This window comes from Condylura cristata, unplaced genomic scaffold, assembly GCF_000260355.1.
Source record: "Condylura cristata isolate star-nosed mole 26May11 unplaced genomic scaffold, ConCri1.0 scaffold00003, whole genome shotgun sequence".
NCBI lineage: Eukaryota > Metazoa > Chordata > Mammalia > Eulipotyphla > Talpidae > Condylura > Condylura cristata.
In genome coordinates this window covers 29,620,234-29,637,155 of record NW_004567104.1, presented here as the reverse complement: position 1 = coordinate 29,637,155, position 16,922 = coordinate 29,620,234, and the positions used below count along the sequence as shown (strand labels likewise).

Sequence of the window (16,922 nt, the reverse complement as noted above, 5' to 3'; positions counted from 1 at the left end):
GGTAGTGGTGGCGGCGGCGCGGGCGCCGGCTCGGGCTCCGGGTTCGTGGGGGCCGGGGGTCGGCTGCCCAGCCGGGTGCTGGAGTTGGTGTTCTCCTACCTGGAGCTGTCCGAGCTGCGGAGCTGCGCCCTGGTGTGCAAGCACTGGTACCGCTGCCTGCACGGAGATGAAAACAGTGAGGTGTGGCGGAGCCTGTGCGCCCGCAGCCTGGCAGAAGAGGCTTTACGCACGGACATCCTCTGCAACCTGCCCAGCTACAAGGCCAAGGTGAGGGAGCCCCCAGTCCCGCTCCTTTGCGCCGCTCTCACCGCTGCTTTTCTGAGATTCTGAGTCCGACGCCTTGCCTCACCGTGCCACCTTTCCGTCTCTCCAGTCTATTCCTTACCTCACCCCCCCATCCTCTGCTTTTTGAAGTTCTCCTTTTTAGCTCACCCCACTTTAAAGCCACCTTAACAACCAGATGGTTCCCAGTTCTGCGTGTCCATCTCTTATTCTACTTTCCAGAGTCTTTCCCCCAAAAACAGACCACTCCCATTGTTGTGCCTCACAGTACTCCTACCCTATTTTTCTCTCTGCCCCCCAGGTAGGCTTTATTAGATCATCACGGCTGCATTGACGTGGGCTTCGGGTCTATGGTCTTGTCTTTCATCCTACATTCACCGCTCTTTAGCCAGGTTCTGATTTTTAACCATTTTTTTCTTTATGTTCATCCACGTTTTTAAAAAAAAATTCCCTCCACTATGTTTCAGGCTAATAAGTGAGGCTCTAGGTTTTCTGTTAACTTTCAAGATACAGATTTTAATAGGGCACCCTGCCATAGGCACCACTTAACCGTCGTAATATCGCCTTGCCTCACTGTAATTGACTACTTTCTTGCCAACTTTTCCGTAATTCCTTTTTGATGGCGTGTCTCTTCTGTTCAGCGTGTAACTTGTTATTTCCAGTTTTGCTGCCTTTTTTTTTTTTTGCCCCTTCTAGATTCTTAACTATATCGTTCTTTTCTTCATATGCAAATAAAAATGTCAAATAACAGGTTATGGTAAGGCTGAGAGGATTCTTAGGTAATATCAACAAAAGGCTGTGGACTGGTTTCTCTTGGATGGGTAATAATTAGTTAAGTAGTCACAAAGAGCATAAATATAAAAGGGCATAAAGTGTAACCTAGAATGTAGTAAACAAACAATACAATAAAATCTAACAAAGGCAAGTATCCCATTTTAATATTAGATTGACAAGCATGGGGGTGGCAGAGTAAATTTTTTCCTTGTGAAATAGAGGTAAAAGTGTTCTTATGTAATACAACCGGTTTTAATTTAATAAAAAGTATTGCTGTTAAATATGTCAGCTAGCAAGTTATTTTTCTATTAACTGAAAAAATATGTTAATTTACTATGACAATATTTGTACATGATGCTTAATGGACTAGATGGATGTTTAATGGGTAATAGACGATTGCAATTTTTTGCCTTACTCATAAAAATGTAGGTTTCATAAGCATTACTTAGTTTTTATTTTTCCATTAAAATTTGCTATTTTTACTTTAAATGAAGATATTTTTGTAATAAGTTCACATGATTCTTACTGTATGTGATAATGTGTTCATGTGAGTCAACATTCAAAGAAACAAAGTGGTATAAAGCAAAATGTACTTGTCCCCCAGGTATTCAGTTTCCTTTCTTGGAGGCAACTAGTGTAACTGTTTCTTTTGTATTCTTCTAGAGGTGGTTTAGATTTCTTAAGTTTTTAATGCTTTGTGTGTCTTTCTACTACTTGTGCTATAGGTATTGTAAACTTGTACTAATCACATCTTCATTGGAAAGAAGGCAGATAACTTAGTAAGAAAGTCTTCAGTCTGCAAGAGAAAAATGATGCATGGAAATAACTAATACATGGTAGAAATTGCTCTTACAGTTGTCAATATAAACAAATATATATTTGAAGTACAGTGGATGGAGAGACTTAGGACTGGAGAAGTTTTGAAGTTCAAGTTGTATTTGAGCTGAATTTTAAAGATGGGGAAGAGTTGAACACTTCACTAAGAGGAAATAACAAAATCAGGACAAGAGGAAAGAAAAGGGGTTCATATGTCATATATTTTTGTTTAAAAAAATGAGTGTCCAGAAATTATTCTCAGTTTTGCAGCTTGAATGATGAATAAAAATAGACACAAAGTCTTATGGATGCCTTCTGGTCTTATGAAACTTACAGTCTAAGCGGGTGGTGGTAATTGGGGGCAGGGAGATCAAAATACCACACAGCTATAGAGTTGCATCTGTGTTAAGAACTATGAAGGAAAAATACATAGTGCTGTAAAGATGAATAATGGATAATTTGACCAAGTTGGGAGGTCAGGGGAGGCTTTGTCTGAGGAAGTAAAGTGTGAACTGATACCTGAAGGTTAAGGATAATTAGGCTAAGGGGAGAGAACAGCCTTCCAAGGAAGGGACCTGAGGAGTGACCTGAGTATAAATCAGAAAATGTAAGCTGGATTTAAGATGGAAGAGGTGGGTGGAGGCCAAACAATAGGGAAGCTGTTTTGAATTGTTAGCAAGAAGGGATTAGTAGTGAGATGATTGGTGATACGATTGTTTGCATTTTTAGGAGGTTATTCCTAACCTAAATCAGTTTAGGGGATGGGGGTAGAATCAGTAGATCAACTAGTTGTGATGGAGGAGGTACAGAAGTATAGCAGATATTTAGCATGTAAAATCTATAGGATTTGGCAATAGATTTGAAATTGGGTGACCAAGAGGGAGGTAGTAAGGATGAACTGCTAGGTATCTGGCTTACTTAATGTAGGGACCACCTAGATTTGGGAGGAATAACTCTGAGTTCAGTTTGGTAGAGTAGAATTTACAGTGTTTTTGAGATGTCCAGTATATTTCAGTTAGGCCTCTGATATAGTTTGGAGCTTAGAGGAGATCCTTAAAAATAAGAAATAGTTGGGAATTGAATTGAAGAGAAGTAGTGGGAAATAATGCCTGTAAGATAAGCTGACATTATATATATCATGAAAGTTTGTAGTGTGGCTTTGTTTTACATTTGGCAACCATTGAAGTTTGAACAGAGGAATGACAAAATAAGAACTGACTTAGAAAAAGTAGGCTTTGAGACGAATTGGTGAGGGAAAGGGCTAGTATCTACACCAGTCACTTAAGACCTGAAACAGGTGTATAGAGGAAAGAAGGGGATGGTTGAAAAGCTGTAGCAAAGAACAGATCCACCACATGCATAAGACAGCTAATTGGATAAGTGGGAAATTCAAGTAGAATTTCCAGGACATCCAGATAACTCAAGAGAAGGATGGGAATAGACTAGGAGATATTTTACTCACTACTAAGTAATGTCAGTTATACCTGGTATGTAACTGTAATTATCTAAACTTCAGACTAAAATACTACATTAGATCTTAAAACTGCTGTAATTTAAAATCCAGGTTGTGTCAGACTGGAACTATAAATTGTTTTTATTTATTATTTTGTGTGTTTATTTTTGCTAATTCATGTATTTTCCATTTTACCTGATTTTTCAGTACTCTAAAAGAGAAAGGGCACTTAACATATATAATCCCATTAGCTAAGGTATAAAGACATTCATAATTACTTAATATTAAAAAATAAAGTGAACAAATTTCCATTTGTCTTATAAATGTCCAATATTGAACTTTTTATTTTCAGTTTATTTAATCAAGATCTTTTAAAAGAGTCTGTGACAGTTGAAAAATCTTTTAAGATTATTTTAGTCTGCAGAGTCATCTACCATTTCCCCCACCTTCCACCTTACAACTTAAGCCAGTTTGTTTATCCTGTGGAATTTATCTGAGTCTATTTTGTTGATTTAATTTCTTTTTTTTTAATTATTTATTTATGCATACAGAACTAGGGTACAGGTAAGAGATGTGTGGAGGGTGAGGGGATTCACCAGAAACAGAGTGGGGAACAGGCAGATCCACTGAAATACACTGCTAAGGGGAGCGGTGAGTGGGTCAGGAGAGGTCTGCTGTGCCATGTAGGTTACCTCCCTGGTGGGGGATTGAACTCATGCTATAGTGGCTTTGATAGCTTCATAGTGCTATGCTTTATTTAACCCCTTGCGCCACCAGGAAGGGCCCACTGATTTAATTTCAATGGTGATGCTTAACATGCTTTTCTGTCCTATATTTCCTATAGATGTTTGATGAATGTAGGTTAGATTAATTTTTTTTTTTAAAGATTTATTTATTTATTTGTGCATACAGAACTGGGGTACAGGCCAGAGGCTCAGGGGCGGTGAGAGGCTTCACTAGAGACAGAGTGGGGAGCAGAACAGGCAGATCGACAAAGGAAGTACACTGCTGAGGGAAGCAGCGGGCGGGTCAGGAGAGGTCTGGCTCGCCATGTGGTCTCCTTCGGGGCAGGAGGCAGGCGGGAATCGAACTCATGCGGAAGCGGCTTCAGATTCTCAGTGCTGTGCTTTAACCCGCTGCGCCACCAGGGAGGGCCGGTTAGATTAATTTTTATGAGATATTTTAAATTAGAATTAAGTGGCTGGATTGTATACAGAATTATATTGTGTGGCAAAAGTGGGTAGGAATTCAGGAGAGAGAAATCGGGGGGATTGGGTTTCCTTGATCAAGAATAGATTGATAAAAAGTGGTAGGACTGGAGTTTAAAAGAATATATGGGATGAAAAAAGAGGGTGGAATAGTAAAGACAAGGAAAACAAGCATGGAATTAGAATTTGAAGTAGGAGTAACCAGATCTAGGGGTCAAACTGGGCAGAAGAATCTACAATTGATGGGATAGTCAATAAAGTAATATCAAAGGTTGTTGAACCGGATGGAATATAATAACAGCTGTTTTTAAAAGACAAGTCTGGAAAGAATGCTGGTACTGGGCTAAGGACTGCTCTGGAGAGTTTGGATTAACAGAGCTAGGATGGTCACCAAGAAAGGACATAATAAAGTAACAAGGAGATGTCAAGAGTATCAGTGTTGGTAAAATAACAAAAGAATAAGGATAGAAAAAAAGCAGTTGGTATTTATAAGATTTGGGGCCGAGGCAGAGGTATGTATCAAATATTTTTATAATGAGGAGTTAGTTTCTTGATAGTAATTTCTCGAGCTGTTATTTAGGCAGTACTTAGTATTTCAAGGAACATTTACTTTCCCATTTAACCCTATGTTCTGATCTTTTAGGTGCTTAAAAGGACCTAGAAGTATAGATAGGAACAAATTTAGGAATACTTTAGTTTTACAAAAACATGAGATATCTGAAGCACCCAGATTTTTTATTTTTGTTGTTCAAACCCTCTCTGCCTTGGAATGCAACAACAAAACAGTGAACTGCTGGCTAATAGCAAATGAACACTGGATCAGGGGACTGAATACCTGACTTCTCTTTGTGGCTCTTATACTAACTGTATATTACCCTTCTCCCTAAGATCTAAGATGTACTAAGTCATTTCTAAGGTCCTTTTTTTTTTTTTGGGGTTTTTTTTATTTACGCATACAGAACTGGGGTACAGGCCAGAGATGCAGAGGGTGAGAGGATTCACCAGGAACAGAGTGGGGAGCAGAACAGGCAGATCAACGAAGTACACTGCTGAGGGGAGCAGCGGGTGGGTCAGGAGAGGTCTGCCATGCCAAGTGGAACTCCTCCGGGGCAGGCGGGGATCGAACTCACGTGGAATTGGCTTAAGCTTCTTAGTGCAGTGCTTTAACCCGCTGCTCCACCAGGGAGGGCCTCTTAGTGACTATTTTATAAAGTCTAATGATGGAATTTAGATGCTATTTGGCAGATTATTTGTGGTTATTTAATATTTTCATAAACCAGAGCTGGTGTTAGTAAGTTCTCTATTTTACATAAATATAATGTTTTTTGATAAAACATTGCCAGCATGAAAATTATACATCTCTTACATGTTTATGTAAAAATATCAAATGTCAATAAGAGTAGAGAAAATAACTTAATGAACATCTTTTTTATATCCTTCACCAAATTTTAACTGGTTATGGGTAATCTTGTTTAATGTTGACCCCACAGAATCTCCTGCTCTATCTTTTGATATTTCAAAGCAATTCCAGAGGTCATCTTGTCACTCATGAACATCTCAGTATTATCTTGAAATATAGAAATTCTTGTGTATATCTTTTGATATTATAAGAAGGGTATTTGGAGGACTTATATTATGGTATAGAATTTGTTCAATAATGAAACAGTTGGCAGCTATTTTTAATGATTTATGATTTCTTATATTCGTATAGCCACTTTAAAAAAAGTTTGTATTGTTAAAATATAGAACTTGTTTAAAAGCATATAACCTAAAGCTTACGTATTTCTTTATGTTTGAGAAAAATCAAAATTCGATTTCTTTGGTTTGTTTTTCATCTCTTCAGGTACGTGCTTTCCAACATGCCTTCAGCACCAATGACTGCTCCAGGAATGTCTACATTAAGAAGAATGGCTTTACTTTACATCGAAACCCTATAGCTCAGAGCACCGATGGTGCAAGGACAAAGATTGGTTTCAGTGAAGGCCGCCATGCTTGGGAAGTGTGGTGGGAGGGCCCATTAGGCACTGTGGCAGTGATCGGAATTGCCACAAAGCGGGCACCCATGCAATGCCAAGGTTATGTGGCATTGCTAGGCAGTGATGACCAGAGCTGGGGCTGGAATCTAGTGGACAATAATCTACTACATAATGGAGAAGTCAATGGCAGTTTTCCACAATGTAACAATGCACCAAAATATCAGGTGAGAAACTGGGTATTTTCATAGATGTACACCTTTGTTAAATCATGTTTAATTTGTTTTAAATTTACAAAATATATATACCTGTTTTGTGTGTGTTTTGGGTAATTTTTAAATGTTTTCTTTGCTAGTTTAATAATTATCATCTGCTATCTCAGTATTTGTTTCCTAATACATAACTGGCCTTGAGAAATCCATCTTTGCTCTAAGGGGTTCATACAATTTTTTATATACAGGGCGAGGTAGTAAATACTGCAGGCTTTGTGGTCTCCATCACAGCTGTTCAACCCTTGTTTTAGCACAGAAGCAACCATAGATATTATGTAAATGGATGAGTAACTGTGTTCTAATAAAAAATTATTTATGGGCTATAGGCCAGATTTAACACAGGAAATATAGTTGTCCAAATTAGGTTGTCGATTGTCATCTTATCCTAACATGGCATATCCAGATCTATTTTTTTTTTTTTTTTCATGACACTTCACCCCCACAAATGTACCTGTGTGCATGAACACACATACCCAGTTTCTGCTACTTAGTAATCTGAATTCAAAGCTTCTGGAGAGGTCAGTGATTTCTATAAAGCTCAAGCAAACTACTATATTTTTAATTCTTTTAATCTTAGCTTTAAGCTATACTCATTTGATTATAGTTCCTATTTGTAAAAACTATGATTACCATAGATTCAGCAAAGTCTAAAACACAATAATGTAACAAGAAATTGGAAATTTTAAGGTATTACAGATTGCATATTTCAGGACAACATGTGGCTTGAATGCTCAGTAATGGCATCAAATCAGGAATACTAGAGCAAAAAACTAAAATATATCCTTTTTTCTGAGATATTAAAACCTGGAAAGATTTCATAGAATCCTTTCCTTCCTGTCTTTTAGGCTCTGCAAATACTAGGGGTGGAAGAATGTCTGGATTTAATAATTATTGAAGATAAAGTCCTGTGACTAGCCTTACATAAATGAGAAACACTAAAAGTTTTTCAGAAAGCATGCTCTGTATGATTTCCATCCCCTTCCTTTCAGTTTATTGGAAAATGATCTTTCCTTGCATGTTGTCTAACTTTTTAAAGATTTATTTATGCATACAAGAACTGGGGTATAGGCTAGAGGTGCATGGGGTGAGAGGACTCGCCAGAGACAGAGTGGTGAGCAGAACAGGCAGATCTACTGAAATACACTGCTGAGAGGAGCAGTGGACAAGACAGGAGAGGTCTGCTGTGCCATGTGGGTTAGCTCCCTGGCTGGGGATGGAGTGCATGCCTCAGTGGTTAGTGATAGGTTGGTAGTACTGAGACTCTGACACCTGCACCACCAGGGAGGCCCCATATTGTCTCTGTCTATGAATCTTCCATGTGTGCCATTATATTGAATATTGTATAAATGACAAGTTAGTTGATAGTGTTCAAGTCTTCAACATCAATATTGATTTTTCTTTCCCCCTGTTCTATCATTTCAGAAGACAGTTGTTAAAATCTCCAGCTATATTTGCTCATTTATCTCTGTTCTTTCAGTTATGTCAGTTTTGATTTCATGTGTTTTAGAACTCTGTTAATGTACATATATACATTCATAACTGTTGTATCTCATTGACTGGTGTATGCTTTCATTATTTTTTTAAAAAAGATTTTATTTTATTTATTTATGCATAGAAGAGCTGGGGTGTAGGCCAGATGTGTGTGGGTGAAACGATAAGATCTTTTTTTTTTTTTAAGATTAATTTATTTATGCATTACAGAACTGAGGTACTGGCCAGGAATGCAGGGGCGGTGAGAGGATTCACGAGACAGAGTGGGAAGCAGAACAGGCAGATGGACAAAGTACACTGCTGAGGGGAGCAGCGGGCAGGTCAGGAGAGGTCTGTCGCACCACGTGGGTCACCTCGGTATGGGGATCTTACTCATGCTGAAGTGACTTTAGCTTCTTAGAGCTGCGCTTTAATCTGCTGCACCACCAGGGAGGGCCAGGGTGAGAAGATTTACCAGACAGTGGAGAGCAGAACAGGCAGAAGCACTGAAATACACTGCTGAGGGGAGCAGTGGGCAAGACAGGAGAGGTCTGCTGCACCATGTGGGTCAGCACCGTGGCTGGGGATCAAACTTGTGTTGTAGTGGCTGCAGATAGCTTCATCGTGCTGAGACTTAACCCCTTGGACCACCAGGGAGGCCCAACTCTTTCTTTATTATGAATGTCCTTTGACTTTAGTGATGTATTCCTAGTACTTAAAAATATATTTTGTCTAATATTAATTTAGTTATTCTAACTTTGTTACTTTGACTGTTTTGCAGTGCACTTCCCCCCATCTCTTTACTTTTAATCTATCTCTGTAGTTAAAGTAGGTCTTCTGGACAGTACGTAATTGGGTCTTCCTATTTAACTACATTAACAGTCTTTGCCTTTTGATTTGAATCTTCAGTCCACTTATACTTAATGTAATTGTTGTATTTTTTGATGTTGGGCTATGTCTGTGCCTCTGAAGCTGTGTTTTATTTAAACAATTTCCACTGAAATTCTCTGTCCATCCTTTAATTAATACCAAGTTTTTCTTCATTTATTTGGGCTTTATTAACTGGTTTGAAGTTTAAATATAATAACTGCTTTGAAGTTTTGGGGATATAATCTCCAATTCCACTATCTAGGCCCACTTGGAGTCCGTTTCTGTTGTCTTTTTCTCTCTCTGAGTATCAGTTGTATTTTCCTGTATCTTTTCATACCAGTAACTTTTAAATTGAAAACTAGACATTGAAGGTAATGTATAGAAGGAACTAGAATGTTTTCTTTTAGTATACAGAATCTGCTCTTAAAATTATTTTTCCTCAGGCCCTCCCTGGTGGCGCAGCAGGTTAAAACAGCACTAAGAGGCTCTCCACAGCCACTATAGCATGAATTCAATCCCTGGCCAGGGAGCTTATCCACATGGCATGGCAGACCTCTTCTGCCTTGTTCACTGATCCCCTCAGCAATGTATTTCAGTAGATCTGCCCGTTCTGCTCCTCACTTTGTCTCTGGTGAAATGGCTCATCCCCATACCTCTGGCCTGTACCCTAGTACTTATATACATAAATAAACAAACCTTGAAAAAAATCATTTTTACTCACCCCCATCCCTTATAGCTACTTGTCCCCCTCCCTCCAAACCTCAGAGCCGTCATAGTGTTTATTGATGCCTCTGAATTTTGAAAGTGTTTTATTTTACCTGTTTTTTGTGTTACAAATTTTCTGCTATGCAAATGTCCAGTATTTTTTTCTGTTGTTCTGACTTGTTTTACTACACATAATTCTCTCATACCCCCTCCAATTTATTGAAGATTACTGTATTTCATCATTTATTGTAGCTACATAGTACTCCATACTGTAGATATATTATCTTCTTGATCTAACCATCTGTCAGTGGTTGCTTCTGTGTCCTAGCTACTGTACATAGTGCTTTTATGAAGGTTGTAGACAGAATGTTTATTCTGCAGAGACACTGCTTTGTTTTTCTGAGAAGTACAGGTTTTCTTGTTTTAGTAAGTTGTTAACTTGCATGAACTAAAAATGTAAATCCATGGTGTACAGTACCTAATGTTTAGGGGTTTTGTGTTTCTAGTAACTTCTTTTTCTGCCTGGTTCCCTGAAGAGTTCTCCTGTGACACTGTGTTACACTAGTATCACAAGGCTTTGGGCAAAATTTATTCTCTGGTTTTGGGGTTCTTAGTGGTTCACCGCTTCTGAAGTTCCTCCTATAACTTTCTAATTGCTGTGCCATCTCTGACTTTTTGGACTCTGACACCTAAACCTAGTAAGACTTCTGCTTTCTGTTCCCTGTATTGCATATCAAAGATAAAGCAAACTTGCAAATTTTGCCAGGAGCTGGTCTGTCTGCTTTGTTTCATCTTCCATAAAATAGGGTTAACTTTTAGAGTTGAGGGCCTCCCCTGGTGTCGCAACAGGTTAAAGCACAGCACTGTAAAGCTTTCCAAAGCCACCACAGCATGAGTTCAATCCCTGGCCAGGGAGGTGACCCACCTGACCCATGCGCGGCAGACCTCTCCTGACCCACCTGCTGCTTCCCGCAGCAATGTATTTCAGTGGATCTGCCTATTCTGCTCCCCACTCTGTCTCTGGTGAATCCTCTCAACCCCCACACTTCTGGCCTGTACTTGTATGTATAAATAAATAAATAAATCTTAAAAAAAAAAACTTTTAGAGTTAATGTGAAGATTAAATTAGATAATATAAAGCACACAATAAATAGCCAACAAAATACTAAATTTTCCTGTATTTTCAATGTTTGCTTTGTTTGTAGCAATAGTGGGTATGATGATGTGGGGGTTTATAGGTCCTTGGCCCAAGAGGTGGGCCAAGGTAGGGGAAAAAAGCAGATGTTAGCAGTAATTTATAATTGGAATTACAATGAAGTAAGATAATGGAGACAAGTGGGATTAGATAAAACATCTTTACTTGTCTACTTTTTCAAATGGAAGATAACTGGATATTTTATACTTCTAGTTTAATTTAACAGTAAGCGCTGATTTTTTTATAATAAATAGGTATATCAGAGCGGTGGACCGCCAACTGACTAGTAAGCCTATTCTGCATCTTTAGAATTTTTAGTTAGATTTGGCTACTCATGAATATGTAAGTTTCGTATCACATGTAGAACTGCTTTATAAACTTAAAAAGCTATGTATTTTATTATATGTATATTATTATATACAAAATAATGTATTTTTAAATTTTTTATTGTGGTAAAATATACGTAATAAAATACTTTAATCATTTTAGGTTATGCAGTTCAGTGGCATATAGCTTCAGTGTTGTGTAACCATCACCATTTTTTTAAAAAGATTTATTTATTTATGCATACATAACTGGGGTACAGGCCAGCTGTGCAGGAGCGGTGAGAAGATTTACCAGAGACAGAGTGGGGAGCAAAACAGGCAGATTGAAGAAGTACACTGCTGAGGGGAGCAGCAGGTGAGACAGGAGAGGTCCGCTGCTCCATGTTGCTCACCTCTGGGTTGTGGATTGAACCTGCACCCAAGCAGCAATGGCCAGCTTCACAGTTTGCACTTTAACCTATTGCACCACCAGGGAGGGTCGCCATCACCACTTTCTATACCCCACCTTTTTCTTCATTCCTAACGTTAACTCTGCACTCATTAAATAACAACTCCTTATTTTTCCTTCTCTCTGCACACCCCTCCTCAGCCTCTAGGAACCTCTGTTCTACTTTCTGACTATGACTTTGAATATTCTAGACATCCCAAATGAGTGAAATAATGTATCTTCTTGTGCTGACTTACTTGGCATGTTATTTGTAAGGTCTCTGTCTTACATCATATCAAAATTTCATTTCTTTGGCTAAATAATAGTTCATTAGATACATACTATAGTAACTTGAGAAGGCTATTCAAGTAGACTTTTTTGGGAAAGATATGCAAGTTACAGGTAATCATTAGTGGTAATCATTTAAAGTAAAACCTTCAAACAATGAGTAAATAAAATCTGGAACTATATAGGGGCAATATTTATATTTTCAGTATTAAATACAGATGTCATGCAAGTTTTAAATGACAAATGCTATCAAAATAAGCATTTGTGGGAAAACTGATAAGCATTTCATCTATGTTTTCTCCCCTGACCAGACCAGAAAACCATCTTCTCTTTTTTTCTAGATAACTTTTTTAAAGATTTATTTATTTATGCATACAGAACTGGGGTACAGGCCAGAGGTGCAGGGGAGTTGAGAGGATTCATCAGAGACAGAGTGGGGAGCAAAACAGGCCGACTGTTGAAGTACACTGCTGAGGGGAGCAGTGGGAGGATCAGGAGAGGTCTGCTGTGCCATGTGGGTCACCTCCGTGGTGGGGATCAAACTCATGCTGAAGTAGCTTTAGCTTTTTCGTTCTATGCTTTAATCCTCTGTGCCACCAGGTAGGGCCCCTTTCTAGATAACTTTTAGGTATGTGTGTGTGTGTGTGTGTGTGTGTGTGTATAATGTTTTCAACTTGTTGATATGTATCATCTTTCTTCTACCTATGCTCTTAATAAGTTTTCTTTTAACCTTCTTATGTCTGTTTTCAGATAGGAGAAAGAATTCGAGTCATCTTGGACATGGAAGATAAGACTTTAGCTTTTGAACGTGGATATGAGTTCCTGGGGGTTGCCTTTAGAGGACTTCCAAAGGCCTGTTTATATCCGGCAGTTTCTGCTGTATATGGAAACACAGAAGTGACTTTGGTTTATCTTGGAAAACCTTTGGATGGATGACAGTGGCTTTGTTGGAATGAAAGACAGAGTGGAGGAGATATCTGCTTATGGAAAATAGAATCACGAAGTAACAGTGTCATACATGCATGCCCAAGAAACATCCTGAAAACCATGTGAAATTGTTAACTGGAGAAGCAACTCTACAGCAGAGATTATCTTAGTGTTTCCTCTTTCTACTGGGCCAGAAAAATCCTCAGGGTTGCAGTTGGTTGAGTGGGCAGTTGACATATGCATGTTACAACAAATTTTGTCTCTAAGTTAGCAATGTGTTATTTCCAACTTTTAAGGTGAGATTTTTAGGAAGCTATAAAAGGGAAAAAGATAAGGAATTAGCAAGATTTTAAAGTAGTGTGTTTGTGAAGAAAGACTGATCCTGTTTTACAACTGCCTGTTTTTTCTCCAGACCCTTTGTTCCAGCCAGCTTGACTATCAGAAAAGTATGAAACTGGTTGGGTTTTATTTAATATTTTTAATATATTGAGAAGCATGGTCTGCCTGGACTGCACTTCTCTACTGGTGAGATATAAAATTGTGCAGCTATTTTAAAAGTTGTATATAAATGTGTGTGTAAAAAAAAAAAGGACAAAGGATTGCTTTGTTCTAGTTAAATTTCTTAAAAACCACTACATGGTACAAAATTAGAATAACGTTTAAGGATGATTGAGTAACTACAAAGAAGAGGATTTTAAGATATGTGTTATATTGGCTCATTTTGTATTACGTTTGGCTTACAATTTCCACAGCTATTGTAGTCTTTTTTTTAAACCATCAAAAATTATTGTAGAGATCCCTCAATCTCCTGGTTAAAGATTGAGGGAAGGCAAATCTATTTCCAGACGTACATATATCAGTAATAATAATAATAATGTGCATCTTAAATTATCTGATTTTATTTTTTGGCCTTGTCTAAAAGTGTCTCATAATGAATGTTGCCATTTGTTTTTATAGACCTCAAATATGAAAGCTGTTTGTCATATCCTAGGAAAAGAATTATGGTCTTTTTGTTTTGTAACTGTATAATGCTGTAGATACAAATTTTTTTTTTATTTCATATTGTTTACATCATGCAACAACCTAAGCCTCAAACTCTTCATTGGGGTTATCAAGAAAATGTTTACTCACCTGTCTAAAACAGTGCCAACCTGAATCTAGGTTAAGAATATTCTTAATCTCATTATAGGTAATTGCCCCTATGGGACTGGAAATAAAACACCTAATGTTGAAAACTTCAGGTTGGCAGTATTTTGAAGGTATCATCATAGAAGAACTTAACATTAATTCCAATTCTGGATTATTGACTAAAAGTCAGATTTCACTAATACTCTTTCAAATTAATAATCCAATATACATGAGCTAAGATCTTTCTTTTGTTTAGAAGAGAAACAGACATCTTTCTGTATGAAAGTATAAATTGTATGATTTCAGATACAACTTTGTGATAAGAATTGACTAAGGCAAATGGAATCTTTGTACTTTTTAGGTTATTATTGTATGTATATTTTGTTTTAAATCTAATAAAATTAGGGACAGCAAGCAGCTGGCTGGGGTTCTTGGGTCGCTCCTTGAGAGATAAGATTATCAGTACTCCTATGAAGCAGGGAATTTTAGTCATGAACAAAATTTTATTTTTTGCCACCTGAGAGGTTTACAAGTATTATTGTGTAATATGATATCCCATGTTAAGAAGAAATCTGGAAACCATATTTAATAATACAGAGTACAGTTATATGTCAAATGAATTAGAGAACATGGTACATAATTTTTCTTGGTATAGGATAACTCAAAAAATGGGCAAAGTTTAAAATTTAATTGAAAAAGAGGACTGATTCAGGATAAAGATTGAGCTAATTAAAAAATAAAGTCCTTTAAATACTTGTTTCTTTTTCAGCTTGTGAAAGGGCCAACTCTATAAGAGCTTTTGCTGAGAATTCTGTTTATAATTTCTGTTTTGTCTTATTAGTAAATATTCATTTGTAATAGTTTTGATGGTGCTGAATGGAAAACAGAAACACATGATTTTTGCCTGTTAAACCTAGAATTAAAGTAATGGCCTAAATATTTAACAATAAGCCATTCTTATCTCTTATCTCAAAGATTTGAATTCCTTAATATCCTACTTTCAGATTTTATAAACTGGTGGGTCATAGTTAGCATAAGCACTAGCAATGAAAAGCCTTTATTTATAACCCCATACATTAATTTGCTACTGGAGGCCAGTAGTAACTATACTAGACAATGAAAGCAAAGTGCTGTGTTCAAGGAAATCAAATCTTGTTTTCTTGGGTGCTGATAAAGCATTTAGGTAGAAGATAATGGCTCCTGAAGATTGAATATAAATTATCTAAACCAGTGGTTTTCAATCTTAGGTGTACTTCAATGTGTTTTCAAAAATATTGATGGCTTGGATCTCATACACTAAGATTCTGATGTTGGTCTGGGATGTGGCATGGCCATAGAATTTTTAAAAAATTCCCAGGTGATTTCAGTATGCTGCCAAGGTTGAGAGCCACTGATCTGAATTCATCTTAAATGTTCTCATCTGCAAAAAAAAAAAAAGAAAGAAAGAAAAATCCTTGCTCCCTCTCTTCACTACCTCACAAGGATATTGAAGGTAAAGTGGAAAATACTGGGTTACAGGAAACTGCTTATGCTATGGATTAAAAAGTGCTATTGAAAGGCAAAGTAGTTTTGTTATATTTCAATTGAAATTATGATTTAAAATGTATAATTGAGTGTTTTATTGATTTGGGGCACTGGGAGCATTCTCTGGTTCTTTCGTGAAGCATGCAGATGTGTAAGCAAACATTACTATTCTTATATGTACAATGGTCTTCTATCATTTTTGAGATAGGCTGTTTTAATTATCTGGTTTTACATAGGAAAGAAGAAATATTAAGGCTTAAAGTCTGTATTGGTTGGTGGCTCAATTCATTAAAATTTTTCATACAAAGAATATATGTCATTTTCATGGTTGCCATTTTTTCATTATCTGACTTTTGAATGTTAAACCACTTGTCACTTGTTTTATCTCCATTCTCATTCATGTAAGTTTAGATGTAGACTTGGTGAAATACCTAAAGCAGTTAGGCTTTGCCCAGTTGAATCCTTAAAATCACGGCTCAATGATAAAGCATCTTCTGTCTTTAGATATGATTTAAACTTGGGAAAGGAATTTCAGAAATAACAGACCTAAACCACATATGGTGGTAGTATAGTTTAAGTCCCCAAACTGCTGCTTACATAGATTGAAATGTTAACATTTTTTTAAAATGAACATTTTGAAGAGGAAACTTCAAAAACTTAAGGAGTTTTAAGGGTTAGTTGAGAAGACTACTTTCCAGAAATGAAGACCACCACAATTGGGACCACTTTGAAGTTTTCCTGGAAGGAAAAGTCATACTCAATCCAAATGATAACATCATAGAGCATTCCTCGATTCCTCTAGTTGAATATAATCTCTCCTTCCTTGAAAGTTTTCTATTTTTTATCTGTACATAACACATTTCATATTACTTTATACCTTGTATAAATTTATTGTTAATTTGTTGGTATCTTCCCAAAATATCTTAGGACAGGATCTCATGAATTCATTATTATGGCCACATCTCTTAAGCCCAAAGCTTGGTACTTGTGTATTTATTGAAGGGAAAGAAAAAGACAAAAGCTCCTTTTAAGTTATAGACTATGTTAACAAGACAGATGAGGAAACACTGTGTCCTGTCCAAATGAAGCAGAAAGGAAAGGATTGTAAATCTGAGGCTAGTAAGGAAGAAATAATGACTGTGAATGTATTTTAGTCAATCCCCTTTATTCTTAAATATTGGTAAACTGATTTTTAGTTCTTGGAGTAGATTTCATATTTGTTTAGAATTATGTATTTTAATTTTTGAAATTCTGTTTTGCTTTAGTTTCTTAATAAAAAATTAA

The 16,922-nt window shown here is 37.0% G+C and overlaps 2 protein-coding genes across 2 annotated transcripts in view; one reads left to right on the top strand and one right to left on the bottom strand.

Annotated features, from left to right (window-relative positions):
• WDR53 (WD repeat domain 53) overlaps window positions 1–137 on the bottom strand; it is a 12,209-nt gene extending 12,072 nt beyond the window's left edge. Inside the window, exon 1 of the mRNA XM_012734120.1 lies at window positions 100–137. The gene's annotated coding sequence lies outside the window, so the exon portion shown is untranslated. The remainder of the gene's footprint in view (window positions 1–99) is intronic.
• FBXO45 (F-box protein 45) overlaps window positions 1–15,952 on the top strand; it is a 16,701-nt gene extending 749 nt beyond the window's left edge. The window contains exons 2-4 of the mRNA XM_004675423.2: window positions 6–267; window positions 6,377–6,733; window positions 12,810–15,952. Coding sequence (XP_004675480.1) covers window positions 6–267; window positions 6,377–6,733; window positions 12,810–12,995 — 805 coding nt within the window. The 3' untranslated portion in view covers window positions 12,996–15,952. The remainder of the gene's footprint in view (window positions 1–5; window positions 268–6,376; window positions 6,734–12,809) is intronic.
• Window positions 15,953–16,922: the final 970 nt, after the last annotated feature.